Below are 23447 nucleotides of genomic sequence, written 5' to 3' on the forward strand. Positions count from 1 at the left end.
TGGTTAGGGGACAAGGAGCAGAGGGGGTTGGATGGGTTGGAGGTTCTGAGGGGGGCAGTCCAGGGGTGGGAAGTGGGAGAGGGCTGTTTGGGGAGGCACAGCCTTCCCTACCTGGCCCTTCATACAGTTTTGCAACCCCAGTGTGACCCTTGGGCCAAAAAGTTTGCCCATCCCTGGTGTAAGGGGATGGAATGGCATACTTCCCTTCTCAGTAACATAATGAATGGCGTTGCTGAGTCTACTCTGCTTTTTGGGGAACCAACCTTGGCTGTTGAACTGTGTTGTTTGCTGTTATTCCTGTGACTGGGACATCTGTTCTCTCATGCTCAGCTCCCATCTTCCCCACACACTCTGTATATATTCCATCCATTTTGTTCTTTATTATGACTTCTTTTCTACACAGTATTTTTCACTCTTCTTTTATAATTTAAGAAAACCCATAGGTTTTAGATCCTCAATCCTTCTTGGAGCTTGTTCCTACATTACCAAAGTTCAAAGAGGCACAAAAGGTAATTTCATACATTTTGAGTATTTTGATAGTTTATGTGAATTGAAAGTGATGAAAAATGACAGTGGCAGTTGTCCTTGGCTATTTTTGCAGCATTTGACTCTCATCCAGCTAATGCCATTATAAACCTAAAGCCAATAATTCCTTAGAATTCACTAGCTTTGCCAATAAATGGGTCATGTAAACTTGTTTTTAAAAATGTATTTTTATGTTCACAGAGCTTCATGCACAACACTTTAAAGGGCTCTAGAGTCTTAAATCCAATATTAAAGAAATATTTCCTAAGTATAGTGCAGTTGTGGCAGATACAATTGTATTTTAAAGCTGGTGGAAAGCCATTAGCATTCTTACCATAATGCATTCTTCCAGATTACAGCAAAATACACCATAATTGAAGTACCAGAATTCAGGGTCTCTGAATTAGATGTATAACCATAGTGCTGCTACTATGTATAATGTTATAGATTTCTTTTAGAGAAATGGGTTCCTTTCACCTAGATTTTTAAAGAACATTGTGGAATATAATTCTTTAAATTTAATCTCAAACAGAATGAGTTGTATGCAGTATTACAGTGAATCTAACACACTCTCATCCCTGACAAAGTTAAACTAAAAAATAAGCCCTTGTGGGAAGATATTGAAAATTCAGTATGTTAAAATTCCTAGTTTAGTGCACTTTGAGGTCTAACAGTTCTTGAAAAACCTTATTTTTCTTTTCCTAAAAAGCTCTTTGTTTTGGAGTTACCCTGAAAAGCATTTATTGCAAGGATGCAATCTCACTTTCCATCTTAGTCAAGAAGAAAAATAATAAAAAGCAATCAAAAAGCTTTGCACTTGGCTCTGCACTATTTCAGGGAGATCTGATCCATGAGGTAATATATAGTCTGAACTCATTTGTAACTTTCAAAACTGCTGGAAATGCTGTTAGAAGTTTGCTAGTTACTTCAGTGAATAGAGAATTGTTTTCCTTCAAAAACCTAATTCCAAATTCATCATGTATATGAGATGAGGTGGGTAACATGTTTTAAAAATATTAGTTTTACAGAGGTTGGTTTTTAAAGAAAAACAAATTTGCCATTATTCATTTTTTCTCTTAACTTTGACAGCAGAAAGAGTTGTTGCTTTTTTGAGGAAACGGCTAAAAAAGTGAATCTTATATTTCATTAGTTTCTTGCATTTCATTTTAGATAGGTTTAAATGACCAAGACATGTAACATTTAGGTATACTTTGATTCAGAAGAAAAACAGAATAACTTGTGATTGTGGGAGTGTTTTTTTTTTTGCTTTCTAATGTTTTGTTTTTCAAAGAATGCTTTTTTTATTTTAAATCTGATTTAACACTGGACGTTTATATTGCTAAATGAAAGCAGAGGTAGGCCTAATAAAGGCACATTACCATAGAAGGGCATTTTGGAGATGAAAATAGGAGTTGAAGTTGATAGGTGATCTTTCTGTAGTGACACTTTTTGTTACGTGTCTTGCTGGTGTCGTAAAGTCAGATGCTCGGGTGCTTTTGTATGTGAGTATTTTCCCTTTTCTTTGTTGTCTTGGTTGTTTAATGTGGTAAAATGCTCTATTTTACAAAATCAGTGATTATTGTCAATTGGTAGTCGCTTGTATTTTTGAATGTGATCATATCTGTGTTTAATCCCGCATAAAGTTTATGGTATAGTTTAAAAATTCTTTTTCATAATAGATTTCAGTGGAACTGGGAACCAGAATTCAGTAGCACTTATGAAAGTGCCTTGGAAAGAGAACACACACACTTAATTGAGGGAAAAACATAACTTCTGTTTTGAGCATCACATTTCAGTTTTGAACCTCTTTTTATGTGCAAGAAAAGTGTAAAGGTTTTATTTCATGATAACTTTTATGTCCGCTGTAACCTGCAGAATGTTTCTGGCCTGAAGCATGGTATTGTTTAATCCCAACATGCTTTGACACAAACGGTCCAGAAAAGGTGCTCTCTTATTACCATTTGGACACATGCTGTGCTCTATTATACTTTGCTGCTACTGCCATTTAATGAGTATTTGGAAAGGCATGACCATTGACACACCAGGGATTTTGGCACTTACCAAAAAAACAAAACAAAAACCAGCGTTCTTGTTTTTTTGAAATACTTGGTAGCAAAATAAGAGTCTAGACTCACCGGTATATCTTAACACCATGTTTTGGTTTTCTTAAGGTAAGTGTTACTCAAGCCTAAAAATACATTGTGCGTTTCTAAAATATTTGACTAAACAACTGAGATTTTTGTTTCGTTACAACATTAAAATAATGTTTTATCCCCAAAATGACACAGTAAGCATTATTTCAGATCTGTTAGGTATGACATATTTGCCACAAGCTAAGTGGTAGTTTTAAATAGGATTCTTTATTTTAAATAAATCATCTCATTACATGCTGACATTTTGCGTAAATTAAAACTGAAAAATGAGGTATTACACAGCATTATATGGTTGACTTGAACAGCTGCTTTCCCTCAGGAAAGACCAAGAGAACTGTCTGTATACACTCTATTTTAAATTCTACTTATTGTTATTTTCATTTCATTTAACCTCCACATTAGTCCTTGCTTTGAACCCAAATGAATGCTTCTTGCTGTCTAGGACTATTTTATGGGATTTGGGTAAGCATGTTTTCAAATAGTAGCTTTTGGTGTGGAAAGGTTATGTTGAAGAAAATAACATGTTGTAGTCAATTCATTCCATAGAAAAGGAGTGAAGTGATGTATATTGGATTTTATAAAAGGAATGTTCTCTAGCAACTCCATTTATACTAGTACTGTATGAAATGATAGCCAATACCACATTCTTCAGAATGGGAGGCACTTAATGGTTATATTTTGTGATGGTGATGGGAAATATCTTAGGAAATTATTTATATCCTAGGCATTTTGTCTTTAACATATCAGAATCTTTGTAAAATAATATTTTGGCTATTTTTCACACTAGTGAGTTTACTTTCAGATATATATTTTCTAAATATATCATGTCAGATATGATACATTTAACCTGATTCGTCCCCCCGGAACCCCTTCCCCATCCAACCACCCCTTCTCCCTATCCCCTGACTGCTCCCCGGGACTCCTGCCCCCATTCAACCCTCCCCAACCCCCCCCGAACTCCCCTGCCCTCTATCCAACCCCCCCTCCCACTCCCTGCCCCCTTACTGTGCTGCCTGGAGCACTGGTGGCTGGCGGCGCTACAGCCGTGCTGCCCGGCTGGAGCCAGGCCACGCTGCCGCTGCCACCACAGAGCACTGGGTCAGGCCGGGCTCTGCAGCTGCACTGCCCCAGGAGCTCACAGCCCCGCTGCCCAGAGCATGACGCCGGCGGTGGAGCGAGTGAGCTGAGGCTGCGGGGGATGCGGAACAGCAAGGGAGGGGATGGGGGCGAGCCTCCCGGGCCAGGAGCTTGGGGGCCGGGCAGGACGGTCCCATGGGCCGGATGTGGCCTGCGGGCCATAGTTTGCCCACCCCTGGTCTAGGGTATAGGACCCTTCCATTCACTAGAATATAGTACATGTAAAACCGGGTAACTAATCTCGTTAAAAGTATCAGTAAGAATGTCTCTTAAAAGCCTACTAATTTTCTAATCGCTGTAGTATTTTTTTTTCTTTTCCTTGAGTTACTAGTATGGGACCTGATCTTGAGATGCTGAGTACCCTCAGCTCACATTACTTTCAAATCACTGTGCACCTTGTAAGGTCAGGCCATAGGTTAAATCCTTCTTAAGTGACAAAAATAAATATAGAGTTTCATGAAAAACCATTTTTGTGCATAGCAGAGAAGTATAGATTGCAGTCTCTGTTCAAGAAGGGCTCAGATTAGAACAGTCTCATGTTGCTAGAAAGGATCAAAGTGTATTGGCCCCACGAGCATGGATGTACCTATACAGGTCCTTTTGTACTAAGTTTGACTTAAACCAATTGTAATAGTCCCTTACCTTAAATAATACTAAATCTAAATTGTTCTGTATTTTTAAAACGGAAATGGACAGTTAAACCTGTAATACAAACGTAGCATAAGAAAATGAATGAGACTGGGAAAAAAATATTCATTGCTCTGTGTAATGTTCTTTTTCTGCCATGTAAATTGGCAGAATAAATTATTAGTGCTTAAACTTACTTCAAGATGAAAGGCAACTTTTTCTTCTGTATAAAAATTATTACAGGCAATTTGCAAATCAAAATATTATGTCCAGAAAGGCTATAGGGCAAGTTGCTCTGGTAAAGCAATTCAATTCCATTCTTCACAGTGCAAAAAGATCTGATGGAAGAGCTACGGTAGACTTCAAAGCACTAAACACATACATTGCCTCCATTGTGAAACTAGAAGAATTTCCTATACATTAGCCAGTGTAAGAGAAGGATTTTTCAGACCTCCATGAATAGAGAATATTTTCATATTCCAGTTCAATACACTGGAAATTTAAGATTAATCAGAGCACTATTCTTTAGTCTGTCTATGTTTCCTGTAAATTCATTAAAGACCCAGTCCTGCAAAATTTGAGCATTTGTTCAAACTAATATATATGCAGAGGGAAACCATTGGATTACAACTGAAAGCAGAAAGTAGGTGAGTCCAGTATGCTACTGCATTGCATAAATTATTAAACATGGGAAACATTATCCCATAGTACAAGCAGCACTTGCTGAAAACAAGTCTTCTAGTACATACTGGAGTAAATGATTATTCCTGGAGTGCTGCTCCTTAAATATATACACTTGGTGAAATTGCTTTTTGATTTTTACTTTTTGAAAGTACAATTTACAGCAGAGTAGATAGTTTGTGTCTAAACAATTGGCTTTCTGGATGAAATATTTGAGGTGAATGTTCAGTTTCATGACGCATGGGATTATGTTGCTTGATTAAAGTTGACAGGACCATTTTCTTTGATACTGGTTTCTTCAGATGTTGAATTTTGGTTTTTATTAATGCATTTCTGCTGCTGAAGAATTATCTCCCAATCTCTCTGTGTGGTTACTGTTCACTTACCATGACTCCAAGTTGCTTTGGGGTTTGGATATTTACTAGGTCCATCTTCCTGCTAGAGATGCCAGAAGTGGCCTACTTAAACACTGCCAATACTAGATAATGAATAGAATTTCTACAGAACATACATGTGAGTCAAGTATTCCCACTTCTGTTTTTTTAAGTTACAAAGTCACAGATATTCTTCTGACATTGCTGCAGACCAAAGATAAACTGAGATATTCAAGCTAATAAAAATATTAAAAAATATATACTGAAGTTAGCTTTGCTTGCAATAGTAAATTAAGATGGAAACTTGCTGTGGTAAACTTAAAAAAATTCTCCGATATATGGTATATGATGTAAGCTTTGTGATTTTCAAGACATTTTCCATGTTTGTGACTAGTTTTATGATTTGTGGAATTATTATACAAATTAATTTGACATCAGTGTGCATCGCTAAACCATTCAATTTGTTTCCAGTGCTCAAATGCCAGCACTGTTATAACATGGCAGTGAACTGAAAGAATATTCTGGATATTGACATGCAGATGAGTAAATCAAGATTCAAATGTTCATCAAACTGAGCCACAGTCTTCAGTTGACTGTTGGATTCAAGTGCTTCAGACAGAGCAATCCAAAGGGGAAAAATACAGATATTTTAAACTATGAATGTTTGCAGTAATAAGTAGTTTTCTCTCTAGTTTTAATGCTCTGATATTTTTATAAACAAGAAAGTAAGCAGAAGTTCCCCACATCCAAACCATGTGTATAAAAAATACAAGACCTGAAAGTTTTTTATCTACGTGTTTTCTCTTAGAAGCCTCTGGACAATTGAACTAGTAGGATTATGACATCACAGGTAACAAATGAGAAAATTGAGCAAACAAGTTGGGAAAGGGAATTTTAATCACTGTTAAATTTTCTTGTCTATATTTTATTATTCACTTTTTTAGGATAGATGTAAATCTTTTACATTAGAAACCATCACAGGCAAGAAATGCTCCTTTTGAGTGTACTGCACAGTGCTGGGCATACAATTGGCTCTAAACAAATAACCCACTCTTGGAAAAAAGTTGAGAGAAAGGATCTCTTTGTGGAAGCTTCAACATTCTACCTGTTAAACTAAGTGATAAGCGGGCTCTCCGGTTCTCTTGTGGTCTTAATCTTCCAGCAAAAACTGGGAGAATAAGACTTGATTGTCCTGATATTTGTAAAATAAAAAAAAATGCAGGAAATATATTAACCCAATACCACCATCACCATATGTACGCAACACTTTCAGGGCTTCTTTATACAGCAGAAAGGGCAAAGGAAAATACAGGTTTGTGCAAGCTACCTTTTAACTGAAAGCTGCTTGATTTAGAACATTTATTTAAATTAAACTTAGCCATCTTTGAATTTCATTATCATTTTATAGCACGGTGTTTGTAGCGCTACCAAAAATGTAATATATTTATTATAATGCAAAATCTATAAAATGTATATAAAATCTATTTCTGATTTGCAAACATTGCTCCCCATATATTTTATAAAATTACAGCAAATTCAGATTGGATGGCTGTTCCTATGTGTGCAGCAACTTAATCTGAACTTTCAGACAAGTTGACAAGTGTAGGTCTGGCATGTGAGCCCTTTGTCTTAATATATGTCACTCTTAGTGCTATATATGAATGTCTTAAAATAACACCAATTTTTACCAATAGATAGTTGTGTGTCTATAAACTGATTGTATATCATACAGGTGGCTTGTACATCAAATCATTTAACAGGTGACTCAGCCTCATGTCATCTGACAAGATTCATTTCTTATTTTAACTAAAACTGAATTATAGGCTTTTGGTTTTGTTCTTAAAGTGGGTTCTGGTTTTTTAAATACAGGTTGAACCTCTCTAGTCCGGCACCCTCGGGACCTGACTGGTGCAGAACCAGAGAATTTGCCGGACCACAGGAGGTCAATGAAGAGTGCCAGCAGGTTTCCATAGGCGTGGGAAGTAGAGGTCCAGGGGATGCTACAGCACCCCCAGGCTTTGCGCCCTGCATGGCTGCCCCCGTCCGGGGGCCCCATTGCTGCCTGGGATCCTGGCCGCCAACCCCCTGCCTGGGGACCCCAATGCCACCCCACGTACCAGACGCTGGTCCCTCGCCTGGGGTCCCAGCCGCCGGCCCCAGGTCCTCCCACTTCCCCATGGAGCTTGAACGTCGCAAATCAGCTGTTCGTGGCGCTCTGAAAGTGCTGGGAGGGAGGAGGAGGAGTTGGTAAGCGCGGGGCCGCTGGTGCACGAGAGGTGCCGGGGGAGGGGAGCAGAGGTGGGATCTTGGAGCTGGTGGATGCTCCACACCCACTAATTTTTCCCTGTGGGTGCTCTAGCCCCAGAGCACCCACAAAGTCGGCATCTATGCTGGACTACACATGTTGCCGGACCAGGGAGTGCCGGATTAGAGAGGTTCAACCTGTACCTTTAATACCCCTACATCAGCAAGTATTCTTCTTTTAGTTGCCTGAATTAAACTGGAAATTTCCTATGTGCTTTGACTTCCATCTTTTAATGTTTATTGAAAATGTTTCTACTGAACAAAGTATAACAGCATGACACATACTAGTGTTAGGATTGAGAAAAAATCTATAGCTAATCTACTGATAATTACTACCAATAGGGGTACTGCTTCATGTTATCATGTATTGTTAAATTGAACATAAGAACGGCGATACTGGGCCAGACCAAAGGTCCATCAAGCCCAGTATCCTGTCCTCTGACAGTGGCCAATGGCAGGTGCCCCAGAGGGAATGAACAGACAGGTTATTATCAAGTGATCCATGCCCTGTGAGAGTAGCTGCTTTGTATGTGATGGGGAAAGAGAGGGTTGGTGAGATTGTTAAAATCACTCTTTTTAAGGCCCACTTTGGTGGAGTATGTGCCTAAATTTAGGCCAAGTTATGTTGTCTACTAAAGTTATGTTTCAACAGTGAATTTTTGCAAATCCTTATACCAATAATAAAAAATCTGTTACTGTGTAGATTGTTGCCAAACAATATTGTGAGCTGCTGGATTTTTTTCCCCCTGAAGGCTATGAATAGTGCATGCCTGTACTTGTAATGACTAAATTTAAATGAGCACATCTATTAATGTTGTTTTTCAAATTAATATGATTGAAATATTATCCTCTTTATGTCTTGCAGACATCCTCAGGTCATATAAATTATCACTGGAATACACTGAGGAGTAAATATACTTAGTGCATATGATTTTCTTTTCAGATAACTGCCTGTTTAATGCAGAAGTCAAATTTTAGACAGAACATTTTTATACTTAAGAATAAAGTGAATTATATTCAGACTGTAGCTAAATTGCTCCATCTGGCCATACATTAGATGTTAAATCTACACGACATTCACAAATTTTATCATTAACACAGAATTCAGTCTTAGCTCTGGATTCCACAGCATAAGAGGAAATGTAAAAAGTTGTTAGTGTTTGTGTAAAGGGGGAAGGCAGCATTCACAGTTCTCCTCTTCACTTAAAGGTTGTATTAAGATCCCTTTTTATTGATCGAACAAAAGGTAGCGTGTATATGTTCAGGCTAAAAAGGTGCAGCCTTCTGGGTGGTAAAATATTTCAGGTTAAACAATTCTTTTACTATTCTTCTAGTTTCCTCGTTGGTAAAAAGCATTGATACTTCATTTGAAATCTGACCACATGATCTTTGAGCTCTGTGTAAATGTGGACTTCAAGGTGTGTAAAATTATAATTCAGATTAGAGAAGTATGTTGAGGCAATTAATCTTTTGCCTAGCTGACTCTCCTCCACTGCCTCTTACTCCCAAAAGCAGGGCAAGTAATATAATATAATCAATTAAGACTTTAGAATATGTTTTGATTGACAAGCTTTTCTTAAGGTGAAAGCTCAGGAGCCTAACTAGACCTCTAGTTACTGTTGCCAGAATCTTTATTTGCTTGGTAATCTATTTGAAAGCAAATTTAATTTGGTTTTGTTTATTTTCAGAATTGGTAAAGGATTTCAAGGAGTCATGAAAAGATGGGGATTTAAAGGCCAGCCGGCCAGCCATGGCCAAACTAAAACACACAGAAGACCTGGGGCAATATCCAACACTGTAAGTAGTTGAACTTCATTTATCTCCTTTTAGATACTCTTCACCACCATTCTTTGGAGCAACACTTAGTGCAGGGGAGAGAGCTCTGTGTTTAAAACAAACCATTTCACAGTATCTAGACATGCTAGAACAGACCATTTATCCTTCTAGGCTAGTGTCCTGTCTGACAGTACCAGATGCTTCAGAGAAAGGTGAAAACAGATATATAATGGACAATATATGGAATAACATGTCCACAGAAGTTTCTTTCTAACCTGGGGCAATAGTGGTTTGCTTATATCTTGGTGCATGAGGGTTAATATCAGTTTATAATTTTTTTTTTAATGTAGCTAATAGATGTTACTAAACATAATGTAGGGAGAAATAAAATCCACTCTTAAATCTGTGCTTAGAGGGATCTGAAATCCCTTTATAATTTCATTTATGTAACCATTGTCACAAGCCAAACATTTTGACGTTAGATTGGAAGGGTTTTGGCATTTTGCTTTATCTTCCAAAGATCCAGCTGGTATTTTGATGACTTGAAGGGTTTACAGTGGAATTTCATCTAGCTTCTTGACCTTAACTAGCTTGTATAGTCCTTATTTAACAAATCTTTCAAACTATAACATACAATGCCAAAATAAAGGGTGTGCTATTGATTTCTTTACATGCTTCTTTGAAGTCCATTCCCTAGATAGGTGGTCTGGACTTTACAGTTAGAAGCTTCTAAGTAAAATTACTGTAAAATTTACATTTATCTAGTATAGTAACTTTGGAACGGTGAAGTTGGCACATTATTGGGACCAAACTAGGTGTTATATGAAACAGTTGTATTATATGAATGCCGGGGAACCAGAGCTGGGACCAACAAAGCCATTGTACTGAGACCTGATTATGTCATCGTCTTTTTTTTATTTCCTGGAGTGATTTTTAAAAAAATGTCCAGAAGAATGGATGAAATGATTAATGACATTTGAGAGAACTTCAGGAACAAAATGACACTATGCTGCACAAGATAGGCTGCATAAGACTATAAGAACAACTAGTACTGATCTCCATTCCAACTGCAAATTGGCTGCTAAGCTCTGCTTCTGGCATTTGTTTTCGTATAATGCTGGAAAAATTGATTTTTCTGGCCATATAACACTTTGTTTAGCAGCTGGTACTAATCATTAAAAAACCTGAAGTAACTCTTGTGTAGGTATTTTGAATTTCATCTGGGTTTGTGCCATTTGTAATTTCATGAAACAAATAGAACTAGAATAGGAAACTAAGAAGTAAAGGGAGAAGATAAGATGATCAGGGCAAAGTAATGTCCATGATGTTGGATCATATTTGCCTATCCATATGGACCGTTTTTACTGTGGGTTTCATTTCAGTCTAGAGTACAGGAACACCCCTCGTTAGCCTTACTGCAGTTGATTCTCTGGGCTCATGTCTTTGACACAAGTTAAAGAAAAAGAGAAATGCACATGGGAGGGGAAGGAAGCAGCAGAGAATCCTAGATGATGGTATGGAAATGGAGACAACCTTCATCTCTTGTCACCTAACTGACTTCTGTTTCCTGCTAAGAACTGTACTCTGACATCACTATTGGCACAGGCTATTTAAGGAAGGTGAAAATTACTGCCTTTATGTCTACCTTTTTCTGTGCACAATACATACTGTGCCAAGATGCCCAACTAAACTTTCAAATAAAAAAGGGAGTCTGGCTGGTATGGTTTGTGGTGGCATCATTTTGAAAACAAACCTTCCTATTAAAAGAAAAAGAAACTAAGGGTGAGATTCTCTGCTGCACATCTAGAAGACATAGAACAGAACTTGGACCAGGGCAAAGTGAGCTAAAGGGACTTTAAGCCATTTTTGTACCCTCCTGATCCTAGGCTGCTGTAGGGTCTTGGGATGGGCCACAAGGTAATTTAGAGAGCCCTGAAAAGTAGTCTAAGTTACAGCAACCTCCCTGAGCTGTGCTATAGGTGGCAGTGCTGCATGCAGCAGCCCTCCTCTGGCACACCCCCTACTCCAGGATTTATCAAAGGGGCCTTGGAAGGCAGCCTTATGTCTGCCTCCACAGTGCTTGTGGCAGGGGAATCCTCTTTTTAGAGGGCTTTTACAGCTCTTTTACCCCCTTTTGACAATTTTATCTGATGTAAGGGGGCAGGAGCAGGAGTGAGGATGTCACCTCAGATCTGCAGACCTCTTTGTCAAGGCTGGAACACCCTGTATTGTTTCTGTGTATCTTGACAATGTATTGTACGTTGCGTAGGAAGTCTCAGCTCGTTGTGATACAGTGAATCTACACTGTTTCCGATAACACACAAACTTTGCACACCAGTAGGAAGCACTTACAAATGCTAATCAGTAATGGAGATCTTCAACACTGCAAACACCATCTTTAAGATTCCTCTTGGTGTCAGTTGGTCCAATATGTGAAACAGTTTGCATTAACAAATGTAGCTTTCTCTGTTTGAATTTGTAATCTCCCTTCCTTACCCCCATGAACTTTGCCAAGAAGCTTTATATACCGCTTTCAGTTTGCAATGGTTCTGTTTGTAACTAATTTTGGGCCCTATTTTGATACAGAATGCTGGCAAAGTTTTCCGTGGAACAAAAATGCCTGGGAAAATGGGTAATGTCTACAGGACCACTTTTGGATTAAAGGTGAGTTCTAAATATAGTAGTCACGTGTGGAGAGAGTTCACTCTATTTCAGTCAAATAATGAGGCTTGGCAGCTGCCGTAACACCATGTTATGCTGACAGGTGCTTGTGACTGCTTGGAGCACAAACCTCTTTCAGATTGGGTGTGAACGCATCCTTTAATTGCCATAACTGTCAGGATGAGTTAATCAGAATCCCCCCATCTAAGGCTATGTTTGCACTACCACTCTTGTCTGTATGACTTGTGTCGCTCAGGGGTGTTAAAAAACCCACCCTGAGCAACATAAGTTACACAAACAAAAGCACCGGTGTGGACAGTGCTATGTTGGCGGGAGAGCTTCTCCCACCAACATAGCTACCTCTGATCATTGGGAGTGATCTAATTATGTCATCAGGAGAGCTCTCTCTCTTCAGCATAGAGCAGCTACACGAGAGATCTTAAAGCGGCACAGCTGCATTGGTACAGATGTGCCTCGGTAAGCTCTCTACTGTAGACATGGTCTAAGACGAAAAAGAATATGTGAACCCATCCAGAAGTTTTTGCTGAGTATATCGTTATTTTTGTGGAGAAGGGAGGGGTAAAGGGAGGCAGAACACCTAGAAACTGAGAATACCCTGAATGGAGAGGCAGAGCAGCTGAAAACACAGCATCTAACCCTGGAAGAAATGTGGGGAGAGGTGCTGTTGGTGCTGTGATCAAAAGAAGCTGTTTCCTGCTATTTGATTCTTTCTGTGTTCAGTGACACAGGATTTTGTACATTCTTTTATAAATAAAACTTCATCAAAGAAATACCTCACTATCACCACTTCCTACTCTCACCTGGAACATCCCCGGGGCCCTAATCTTTGACTAGCTGCTTGGGTTGAAAAGGGGAAACACCCCACAATACAATATCACATTTCAGTCAGAACCCAAACTAGGTCAGCATAACTGCACCATGAAAGAGAGAGCCAAAAAGGCCCAAACATGTGTCCATCCTCATCTTGTAACTTAAAAAGAAGACACCTGCTCTGCTCCCACATGTACACGCATCTTAAGGGCTTGGGTTTTTGGAGGTGGGATGGGTGTTCAATTCAGGGTGTTCAATTCAGCACTTTCACAATCACTTTAAAAATTAGCAGGTGTTTGCAATAACATTTCCATGACACTTGCTTGTCCTGCTAATTTGTCCCACAAGGTTTTGCTATAGCTCTCACTATAATGGGAAGAGACTGAAGTAAAATTGTGATTTCTGGAAGAAGATCTAATCTTCAAGGGCTGATAGAAAGCTCATTGAAGTCAATGGACAGGCTACTGTTGCCTTATGGTTCAAGCCTCAAATGCATTTGAGAGGTGCCAGCTCAAAGTTGAGTTTGATTAAAATGTTGCGGCAAATTTAGGACAAATACCGGTAATATAAAAGGCTCAGTCTCACCTCTTCTCCCCAGAGTCCCAGCTGCTGCTAACACGTTTGTGATTCATTTTGCCATTGAACGTGGGCATACGTATGCCTTTTGCATGCATACACAATATATTATAAAATATATTCCTACATTGCATAAGCATCCCAATTGCGCCGCTATATTTTACTCCACAATCGCTTACATTTACCACCTTTTGTCTAATGAACAACTGTTAACTGGCTAGAAATAGTAAATTGAATAAATCCTGAAACCATAATAAAATGCTTAGGTTTCAATTTTTTTTAATCCTGCAGGTGTGGAGGATCAACACAAAGCACAACATTATTTATGTAAATGGTTCTGTCCCAGGTCACAAAAATTGTTTGGTAAAGGTACGTTTGTTTCTCAAGTTCTTTCATTTATCAAGTTACTATTCAGAATCTTGACATTATTTTCTGTGATCTACATTTTCTCCTGTTTGAAAGTTGATTTGTAGTGGAAAATACAGTAGTTGTTTGTGCTCTTTGTTTGTTTAGGATCAGATCTTGCACCTTTGATTTTAATGGGAGCAAGATTAGGACTGGGATGGGGAATAATCAGTAGGGATAATGATGAGGCCCTTATTCAGATTAGTTTTTGCTTTGTAATGGAAATGCCTATCGATGTTTCGCCTACAGTACATTAACACACCATGAATATGATTCTGTAATAAGTAGCTTAGATCTAGCGCATTTCGGCTTATCACTATTAAACTGAGCCACTGGATTGGTTAGTAAGCTTTTTAAAGTACCTGTTCTGAGAGCTCTACTGATCATGAATGAACAGAAGTGCAGTTAGCATCAGATTAAGAGCAATCTGGTCTCTTGACCATACATGGCAGGAACTGGAATGCTACCTTTTTGTCTTTCTCCAAAGCTGCTTTCTGAAGAACAGTAAAGGTGAAACTGGGCAGCTAGTGTTCATGAGATGTTTTTCTTCAGTTAACATGCCCAGAATATTGCCATTTTCTGTAGCATTTAAGGAATTGATCTCAAACTCCCATGAGATCTTCTTGGGATTCATAGGTTCCAAGGCCAGACGGGACAATTGTGATCATCCAGTCTGACTTCCCGTAATAGTTTGAACATGTGTATTTCAAGTATGCATACAAAATTCTATAAGCCATAATAGTGAAATAAAAGACAAGGCATGGGCAAGTCAGAAACTAACTGACTTTAAGGACTCTTTCAAAATAGACTTCTCTTACTGCCTTTCTTTCTGACGTTGCCTGAGCATATTGTAAATAGGTACCTGAAGGAAGTTAAGCCAGTTCCTCTGAGTTGGAGTAGATACCCAAAGACTCTCAATACCTTGTTATGTCTATATAGGGGTAAAACACCCATGGCCTAGGTCAGCTGACTCAGGATGATGGGGCTCAAGATGCAGGGCTAAAAAATCAGTGTGTAAATATTCTGGCTTTTGCTGGAGCCTGAGCTCTGAGACCCTCCATCCTGAGAGGGTCCCAGATCTTAGGCTTCAGCCCAAGGCCAAATGTCTATACAGTGATTTTTTTTTCTTATTTTTTTTTTCTCAACCCCAGAGCCTGAGCTGTCCGAACCCAAGTTAGCTCACCCAGGCCAACTGTAAGTGTTTTATTCCTATGTAGACATATCCTTTAAGATCAGTGACCATAGAGACAGCAATAACAATTGGATAGATTGCCAGGTGTTAGTTGCACATTATATACTTACAATGTGTCAGGACAGAGGAAATTAAATAATCTACCTCTTGAAAATCTCAGAGTTGTTAATTCAGAAAGTTTGAATATTGTGATTAAGAAGTTAATGTTTCTCGTATACATTCTATTATGAGCATTGAGTTTATGATAAGTACTTCACTGTTTGTGGAACAGCATTACAGACTATTTTGCTTGCTTTAATGAAACAAAAAAACACCTCACTTTAGAAGGGAAATGTTTCATTTTCTGTGAGGGGGGGAAAAATAGCTTCTCATCACTTTTTCTTCCTTTGCGAATGCATCAATTTGTCTTTTTTTTTTCTGACTTTGATCACAAAATCATTTCAGAGTTGAGGCAACTTTGAACCCTGCTTTGGATATGACCTCATTTCCTAGTTTAGAAATGGAATAGGCAAATCAGTCTTCATTTTTTTTAGTGATGGAGGAAAGAGGGATTAAACAGATGTCCAGAAAGATGTTTTAGGCAGAGAAATTAGACTTCTCTCCAAAAGTAGTGGGCATGACATGAGTATTTGGGACTGTAACTGTGGGTGATTATTCATTAATTTAAACAGATGGAAAAACTAGTCTTTTCTCCAGCTGCATTCAGCCGTTCTTGTCAATCCTGAGACACACAACTGAGGTTGATGTAGTTATGGTTAATGGGTTTGAGGTTTAGTGAAATAAGAGCGGGAGAAGTGGTGATTTAGGCCTGTGGTGCAAATAATTCTTCATTTTAAAACTATATATAACCCTTTTTTCTCTCTGCGTGGTGCCCTTCCTCTGCAGCATGGGGCACAGGTCACTTGCAGGTTTAAACTGGAGTAAATGGTGGATTCTCTAGAACTTGAAGTCTTTAAATCATGATTTGAGGACTTCAGTAACTCAGACAGAGAATATGGGTCTATTACGGGAGTGGATGGGTGAGGTTCTTTGTCCTGTGATGTGTAGGAGGTCAGACTAGATGTTCACAATGGTCCCTTCTGGTCTTAAAGTCTATGAGTGTAAGTGTAATATTGTTGCAGGCCATTATTTTTAAGTCTTAATTTGTCTGACCTTGTATGTAAGTGGCGGATGAATATCATACCATGTCTTTATGCTCCTATTTAATGATACCACTACATGAGAACTATAAGTTGTCTCTTTTGAACTAAAATATATTTTTGCAAAAGATTTTGCATTTAGGTCACATCTTCATGAACGAGACATATATTTAAAATTGGTAAATACATAGATGCCCCCATCACCACAGAATCTGAGCACCTTGTGAGCTCTTGCTCACATTTTTTATTTAAACTAAATGACATTAAAGATTAGACTTGTAATGTACTTAGCACTGCATTTTTTTCTACATTGCTATTCACAAGGGCCTTGAACCATAAAGAATTGTAAGTGAAAGAGTAATAAATGATGTTAATCTGACTGAGGTTTAGTTTAGCATGATATTGGGTTGCAAAATAGTTTACAGATCTTTGCTATTAAACAATGGTACAGCTTTTTAAAATGGAATCATGCTACCTGGGTTAATGTTCTAGTTAATTCTACATGAAAAACTGTGGAGTTTTTTGTAGGATCTGTTGTACTGGATTATCTATCTCCCTACTCCCCAAAGGGGGGGAGCAGGGAGAGAATGCACGTACTGTACAAAGGCTTTTTTTGTTTTTGTTTTTAAGATATTCATTGGATAAACTTAGATCCTGCTTTCTCACTGGTGTGAGACCTTTAAGGATAGTCCTTCCAACACTGAAAGAAGCTATAAAAATACTTTGACCTTTTCCCCCAGGAATCTAAACGTTTTCAATTTTCTTTCATTAAAATATTATGAGTAACAATGAAATATGTGAGAAGGGGACATGTACTAAATTGCTCAGTACCGGGGCTGAGCAAATAACTTTTTTTTTTTGTTTGTTTGTTTTTTTTGCTGTCAGTTTTGAGAAATGGAGGGGGGGAATCTGTTTGGGTGAAACTAAATTTAAAAAGCCTGTCTTGGTGATTTATTTTTTTTTAAAGGGCTAGATTCACAAAATGGGGGGGAGGTGGTAATACCGGTCTTATAACAGTTAGCCAAGTTAGGGTATGGACCTCATGTGGGAGACCTAGGTTTAAATCCCCATTTCAAAGCAGGGGTTTGAACTCTGGTCTCCTAACTACCATACTATGGGGTATTCTGAGACCCCCCCCCCTCTCCTGGTGAAGCAGTTCAACTTTGTATGAAATAGCTGAGTAGTCATTAGGCCAAAGAGACCTAGAAGAAATGACTCTTCAGCCTTGTGGTTAGGGTTCAAATCCCTGCTCCTTGAGCGGGGATTGAAACCCAGATCTCCCATAGCCCAGGTGAGTGCTTTAATGGTTGTGCTAAAAATTATAAAATGGGTAGGTAGTGCCATCACCACCTCTTCCTGCCATTTTGTGAATCTGTTCTCCCTCCCCCCCCCCCCCCCCAAGAAATTCTGGCTGAAACTATTGGGTGAATTAGTGTCAAATTTGCAAAGAGTTTCAGGTTGACCGAACTGCATGTTAGATGAATATAAATTGTTTTTTCAAACAATTTAGCCCATCTCTACTCAGTACCTCACAATAGGTAGCTCCCAAGAAGGATTCAGCCCTTATTTGAGTCAAGTAGGTGCTTCTACCTTTCTGAATTATAACACTTTTGCTTAGTTATCATAGCAAAGCATGAGAATTACAGGCCAGCAAATTGTAACAAGCCTTTCTGACCATTAAAATCTCAGATACTGCAGAGCAAGGCTATTCTGACTAGGAGAGCTCACACAACCATACATCTATAAGACTAAAGACAGATTTCCTGTAAATTGTAGTGTTTGGCCTTGCTGCTTTTTTTGACCCCCTCTACAGTAGTAAGCCTCTAGAGCTTAGTTACTAAATGAGGTCTGTGGGTGGGATTTTCAAAAGTACCCGTTTGATTTAGGAGCACATGTCCTCTTGACTTTCTAAGAGGGTGAGTTCGTAAATCACTCTAGGCACTTCTGAAAATTTCACCTGATATTCCACTCTTGAGCTTGGTGCAGATCTCCTACTCTATAGCTCTTAAATTGGGAGGGATTAAATAGCTTTAATGTTTTTCCTTAGAGGAGCGTTAGTGGTATTTAGTCTACAGACTGATTGTCTATTTTCTCTTGGCATTTTACTACAGACTCTGTTGTAGTATATTAGTTGGTTTTCAGTTTTTAAAAAACTTACAAGACTCTGTTTTCACATAGTGATTAACTATACCACAGTGTGTATTAGCAGAATATTCCTGAGGCAGTTGAAGGCTCACAGGCTCTCAAGATACCAGAGGAATGCACCAAATGCACAACATAGCAGTGGATTACTGCTATGTTAGTATGGGTTAAATAGTATAGTTTTTTGATGTTGAAAACTATTTTAAAATTCATAATTTTAAGAAACACAGTCCTGTCATCCCTAAAGGCTCTGTTTTCTTCTTTTCCTTAGTCCAGTACTTGCTAAGAGAGATTCTGCTAGAAGAAAATAGTCTAGATGGTCACTTGCCTTGAAAGGTCACGTATGAGCCTGGCAGTTGAAGGGGGGATTATGTTTTGCAAGCTCTTCTGAAAAGATCCCTTCAAAAAATGATAGATGGCTGAAAATGATTGTATCTAAGTAATTCTAAAGGCAATTTACAAGTACGGTCATCCAAAAGAACGCTTATGATAATTGTTACTCTTCAAGCCATGGAGTGTTGGACTCCAACATGTAGGTCAGATCTGGCGTGCTTGATGGATTAATCTGGACCTGTGACAGATTCAGATTATCCAGCAAGAGTTCAATCAAGAACATTCAACTTTTTGTAAACAAAAAAAAGCAAATCATTATATTTTGGGGAAAAAACATGTATTAGTCATCAACATTCCTTGGATAGTTATTTTGATAGTATAACCCTTATTGCTGTGCACACAATTCCAGAGAACTTTTATTAGATCAAAATAGTAAATATTGAGGCCACTTCACACAGCCTATGTAAACTAACAAGGTTTCAGCTCTGGTTTCATAGAGGAAGCTGCTTTTGCCTGGGGTGCCATTGTCTTGTCTTGTTTTAATAACAACAGAGTATCTTCAATAAATGTCTGGTGGCAGTAAAAATGGAGTAAGGCTGGTTCTTCTTTAATCCTTGTTTTATGAGGTCATTGAGACTCAGAATATTGTATTCTATTTTCTGCCAGCCTACAGCTTTCATAGACTTTAAGGTCAGATTTCACTCGAAGTAGATCCTAAAGATTTATTGTCTGAGCAGTGGCTTTAAGTTGCTTAAAGAAAAATCACCTGCCATATGAAGGTGCATTTAAAAAAAAAATAACCAAGCTTGTTTGTCCTTTTGCAATATTAACTTTTGAATCACATTTTATTTACATCAGATTAAGTCTTATTAAAACCCAGCACTGTTAGACTTGCAAACAAAGGGCTACAGCAGGGAACAATTCACTATTCTCTTTGAAAAAAGTGGACTGTAAGCACAGCATGCTGCTTCTCAGGATTGGATCTTTTCCCTTGTCTCTTTCTTTCTTTACTGAGCTGTCACATGCAGTTAGATTATACAATATTCCCACTTGCCTCCTTTTTTCCTTTAAAAGCAGCCCTGCTATTGAAAGTAGACCAAAAAGATGTTTAAAAAGTCCTTGAGACAGCATTGCTTCTCTAGTCAGCAAAACTGTGAACAGGAAGCTGAAAACTGCTGAGCCAAACCATTCTAGCACACTAGTAAAACAAATGCATGGAAACCTATAAGTGAACAAGATAACAAATTTCAATTGTGATGGCAGTCTCTTGCCGTGCCACTTAAGTGGATAGGTATTTGTTGCATTACCTGTTTCAGTTGATGACAAATTCAGTCAGTGGAATACTGAATTAAATTTTTAATATAGTCCCTTGTTTAATTAGAAAGGGGCTTTCCTTTTATACTTAACACTGTTAGTGCACCATGGATGACACCTACTGATGTGCGTTGGAAGCTTGCACAAAGATCAAAGGCAAAATATCTCCTTTATAGTTAGTAATGTTACTGGGCCTTATTCTGGGAAAATATGATGCAAGGTACTTTTAGGCCTGCTTTGATGTGTGTCCTTTTTTTGGCAATTTACATGTGGAAGTATTCAAGTTTTGCGTACAGTCTTAGAGGAGTAACCTTAACTTCCTCCAGGTTTCAGATGTCTGTAAGTATACATTTTGGAACAGGCAAATAAGTACATGTTGCACTTGCAATCATTTGAAATCATTAGACTTCAGGGTCAACACTTGATTGAGAAGAATAGGGCCAGTTCACACTTCAGAACTGTTTCAGACTAACACCATTACAGCCATAAATGCTACAAACTTAGTATTTTTAAACCCTTATTTTTGTCAATAAATAGCTGGTTCCTTTGACATTAAAGCATAATTTAGTTGGTACAGTATAGTTATTACAAATAATATAAAAATCACCTGCACAAACACATTCAGCAATTGGGAGGGGGGGAATATCAAATTAATGAGTGAAGGAATAGAGCAGACCCTCTGATAAAATAGGGAACGAACTTCAGTTAAATTAGCAATAAACAAGTACAGTAGAGTGCTGTGCCTGAGAATTAAGCCCTTCATGCCAAATGAAGAGAGGCTGCCAAACACATTGAGTCTGCCACATAGCCCTGAAGCATGTCTGTGGCCACTCAGTAGATGAGAACTCCTAAGTCTGCTGGTTCTACCTTAGGAAGAATTTTCCAAAAACAGCATAGTGTGGCATACTACGATACCTAATCAAAACTTCATTCCTTAGATATTACCTAGTGTTTGAGTCCCCACGCTCATTCTGAGGTTTATCGTAGTCATAAATCCAACTCATTTACCCCCATCTGAAAAAGCATCCTAAGGACAGGATAGAATAAGCCCCTTTTTTTTTAAATCTCTATTTGTTAACCTCATTCGATGGAATACCTCTTGCATGGATTTTCTCTCCTTTTCTCTCTCTCTTTTTCAACTAACCTCTCTACCCTTTTTCCCCCTTGTTTGGAGTCCACACCTCCTGCCTTCCTTCCAGGATTCTTTGTCTACATTTACACATACTTTTTCTCTATACTCCAGATTTAGAGTAGTTTGGACTTATGGCCGGGGTAGCTGCCCTGGGGCACCACCTTTCATGGTTGCTTTGGATTCCAGTACAAGCTGCCTGTAACAATCTTATTGAATGAGACTAAGGTCTGGTCTACACTACGGGGGCGGGGGGTCGAACTAAGGTACGCGACTTCAGCTACGCGAATAGCGTAGCTGAAGTCGAACTACCTTAGTTCGACTGACTTACCCGTCCAGACGTGGCGGGGTTGAACTCCGCGGCTCCAAGGTCGACTCCGCCACCGCCGTTCGCGGTGGTGGAGTTCCGGAGTCGACCGGAGCGCGTTCGGAGTTCGAACTATCGCGTCTTGATTAGACGCGATAGTTCGAACTCCGAGAAGTCGAACTCACCGCGTCGACCCGCGCGGTAAGTATGGACCTACCCTTAAGCACTTCATGGCTGGGAAGCCCTCTTCATCTGAGCTCAGAGTAGGCAGGAACATCATAGCAACATTTTTCCTTAACAAAAGAGGAAAGGGATAGTGCACTAGAGCCCCTATCCGTTGCTTGGCAACCACTAAACCACCTTGTAGTGCACCTTGCGGCTATACTGTGTGTGTGTGTGTGTGTGTGTGTGGGAATCCGTGTATCCACAATGGGACCAGAATCAGACTAATCACATGAATTTTTCAGACCTTGTTTTCAGCAGTGAAAGAGCAAAGTCTCAGAACTGAATGATGGCGAATCCCTCGTTTAATCAGAAAGGGGCTTGCCTTTTATACTTTACACTGAACCATGCAGGTAAATAACATTGACAAAGTAATTTTCGAGTCAGCTAGAAAAGCTTGCTTTGTCACTTAGATCTAAACAAGGATTTCTTTCTAAGAAGATAAAAAAAAAAACTTCTTTGAGCAAGAACACAAAAACTTTTCTGATACAAATGAGTTTGAACACTTACAAACTGGGATTTTGTGATTACTGAAGCAACCTACTTCAGGTAATACCCATGTCCTTCTATTCCTCTTACTGAGACAGAGGGACTGGAACTACTGGCTGTTCCACAGATGTAATTGAGAAGAAAAGAGGCAGAATCTCTTCTGTTAAGAGCTCACAATTCTGGAGTTATCTCCTTTGCCCTATACACAAGTTAATCTGTTCTATCCTTTAAGGGAAAGCACAAGACTATTTCCTTTTTAATTGGGTTTTGTAATACCTGAGGGGGTATTACAATTTAGGGTGGTTTTTATCTTTTGTTGAGGCACACAGTTGCCTTTGGACTTACTGTACTGATATATATCACATATAGTGAAAGCATGGATTCTTGCAAACACTAAGCAAACCTACTCACACATTATAAGTTTAAGAAGGAGGAATCCATCTACCTTTTTGCTGTTAAAAAAATGGTAAACTCTAACTGTAATACCGTTGTTAGAGGGTAGATAAAGTTAATAGAAACTTTAGTAGATATCCCAGACAAAAAAACACATTGATTGGGTTAAAGTTGAGAGTACATATCAGTAATTTAAGTGTAAAAAATATTCCAAGGATGTTGTAATTATCTCCAAACCCAAGCATTGAAAATCTAGGAAATTCAGAAGTAAGGTTACCTGTAAAACAAATCCCAATATGTTAAGATAAGAAATGCACCTGAACAACCTTAGCTCTGCCTGTATTGATGCCATGCAGAGTTAAGGTTGTTCAGGTGCATTAATGGGCATTTCTCCCTATAATATTTTTTACCCGTGAGGGGGTGTGGGACTCAGGCATTCAATGTTCTCTGCTTCCTTCTCAATGTCTCATGGCACTGTAAGGGCTTCAGTACACAGTAGAACTAAGGTAGCCATGCCTTGGGGAGCCTTTCAAGCCATGTTGCCTAAGCTAGCATGCAGCCACAGAATTTTTTAAAGAGCAATAACTGTTGGAGCAGTTAATCTACAAAGAACTCTTTATGTGTCCCGTCTCCCTTGTACCACTGAGTCATTACAATCAGTAGAATGATTGTATGTACTGATGCTAAATTTCTAAAAGCACCCAGTTTTTAATGATTTAATTCAAGCTAATTAACAG

The 23447-nt window shown here is 38.7% G+C and overlaps 1 protein-coding gene across 1 annotated transcript in view; it reads left to right on the forward strand.

The window, feature by feature from the left end:
• Window positions 1–23447, forward strand: part of MRPL3 (mitochondrial ribosomal protein L3) — a 56595-nt gene that overhangs the window by 23312 nt on the left and 9836 nt on the right. The window contains exons 7-9 of the mRNA XM_045007171.1: window positions 9490–9598; window positions 12164–12241; window positions 13937–14014. Of these exons, the coding sequence (XP_044863106.1) occupies window positions 9490–9598; window positions 12164–12241; window positions 13937–14014 (265 nt within the window). The remainder of the gene's footprint in view (window positions 1–9489; window positions 9599–12163; window positions 12242–13936; window positions 14015–23447) is intronic.

The sequence above is a fragment of the Mauremys mutica genome, chromosome 2 (assembly GCF_020497125.1).
Source record: "Mauremys mutica isolate MM-2020 ecotype Southern chromosome 2, ASM2049712v1, whole genome shotgun sequence".
NCBI classification, from domain to species: domain Eukaryota; kingdom Metazoa; phylum Chordata; order Testudines; family Geoemydidae; genus Mauremys; species Mauremys mutica.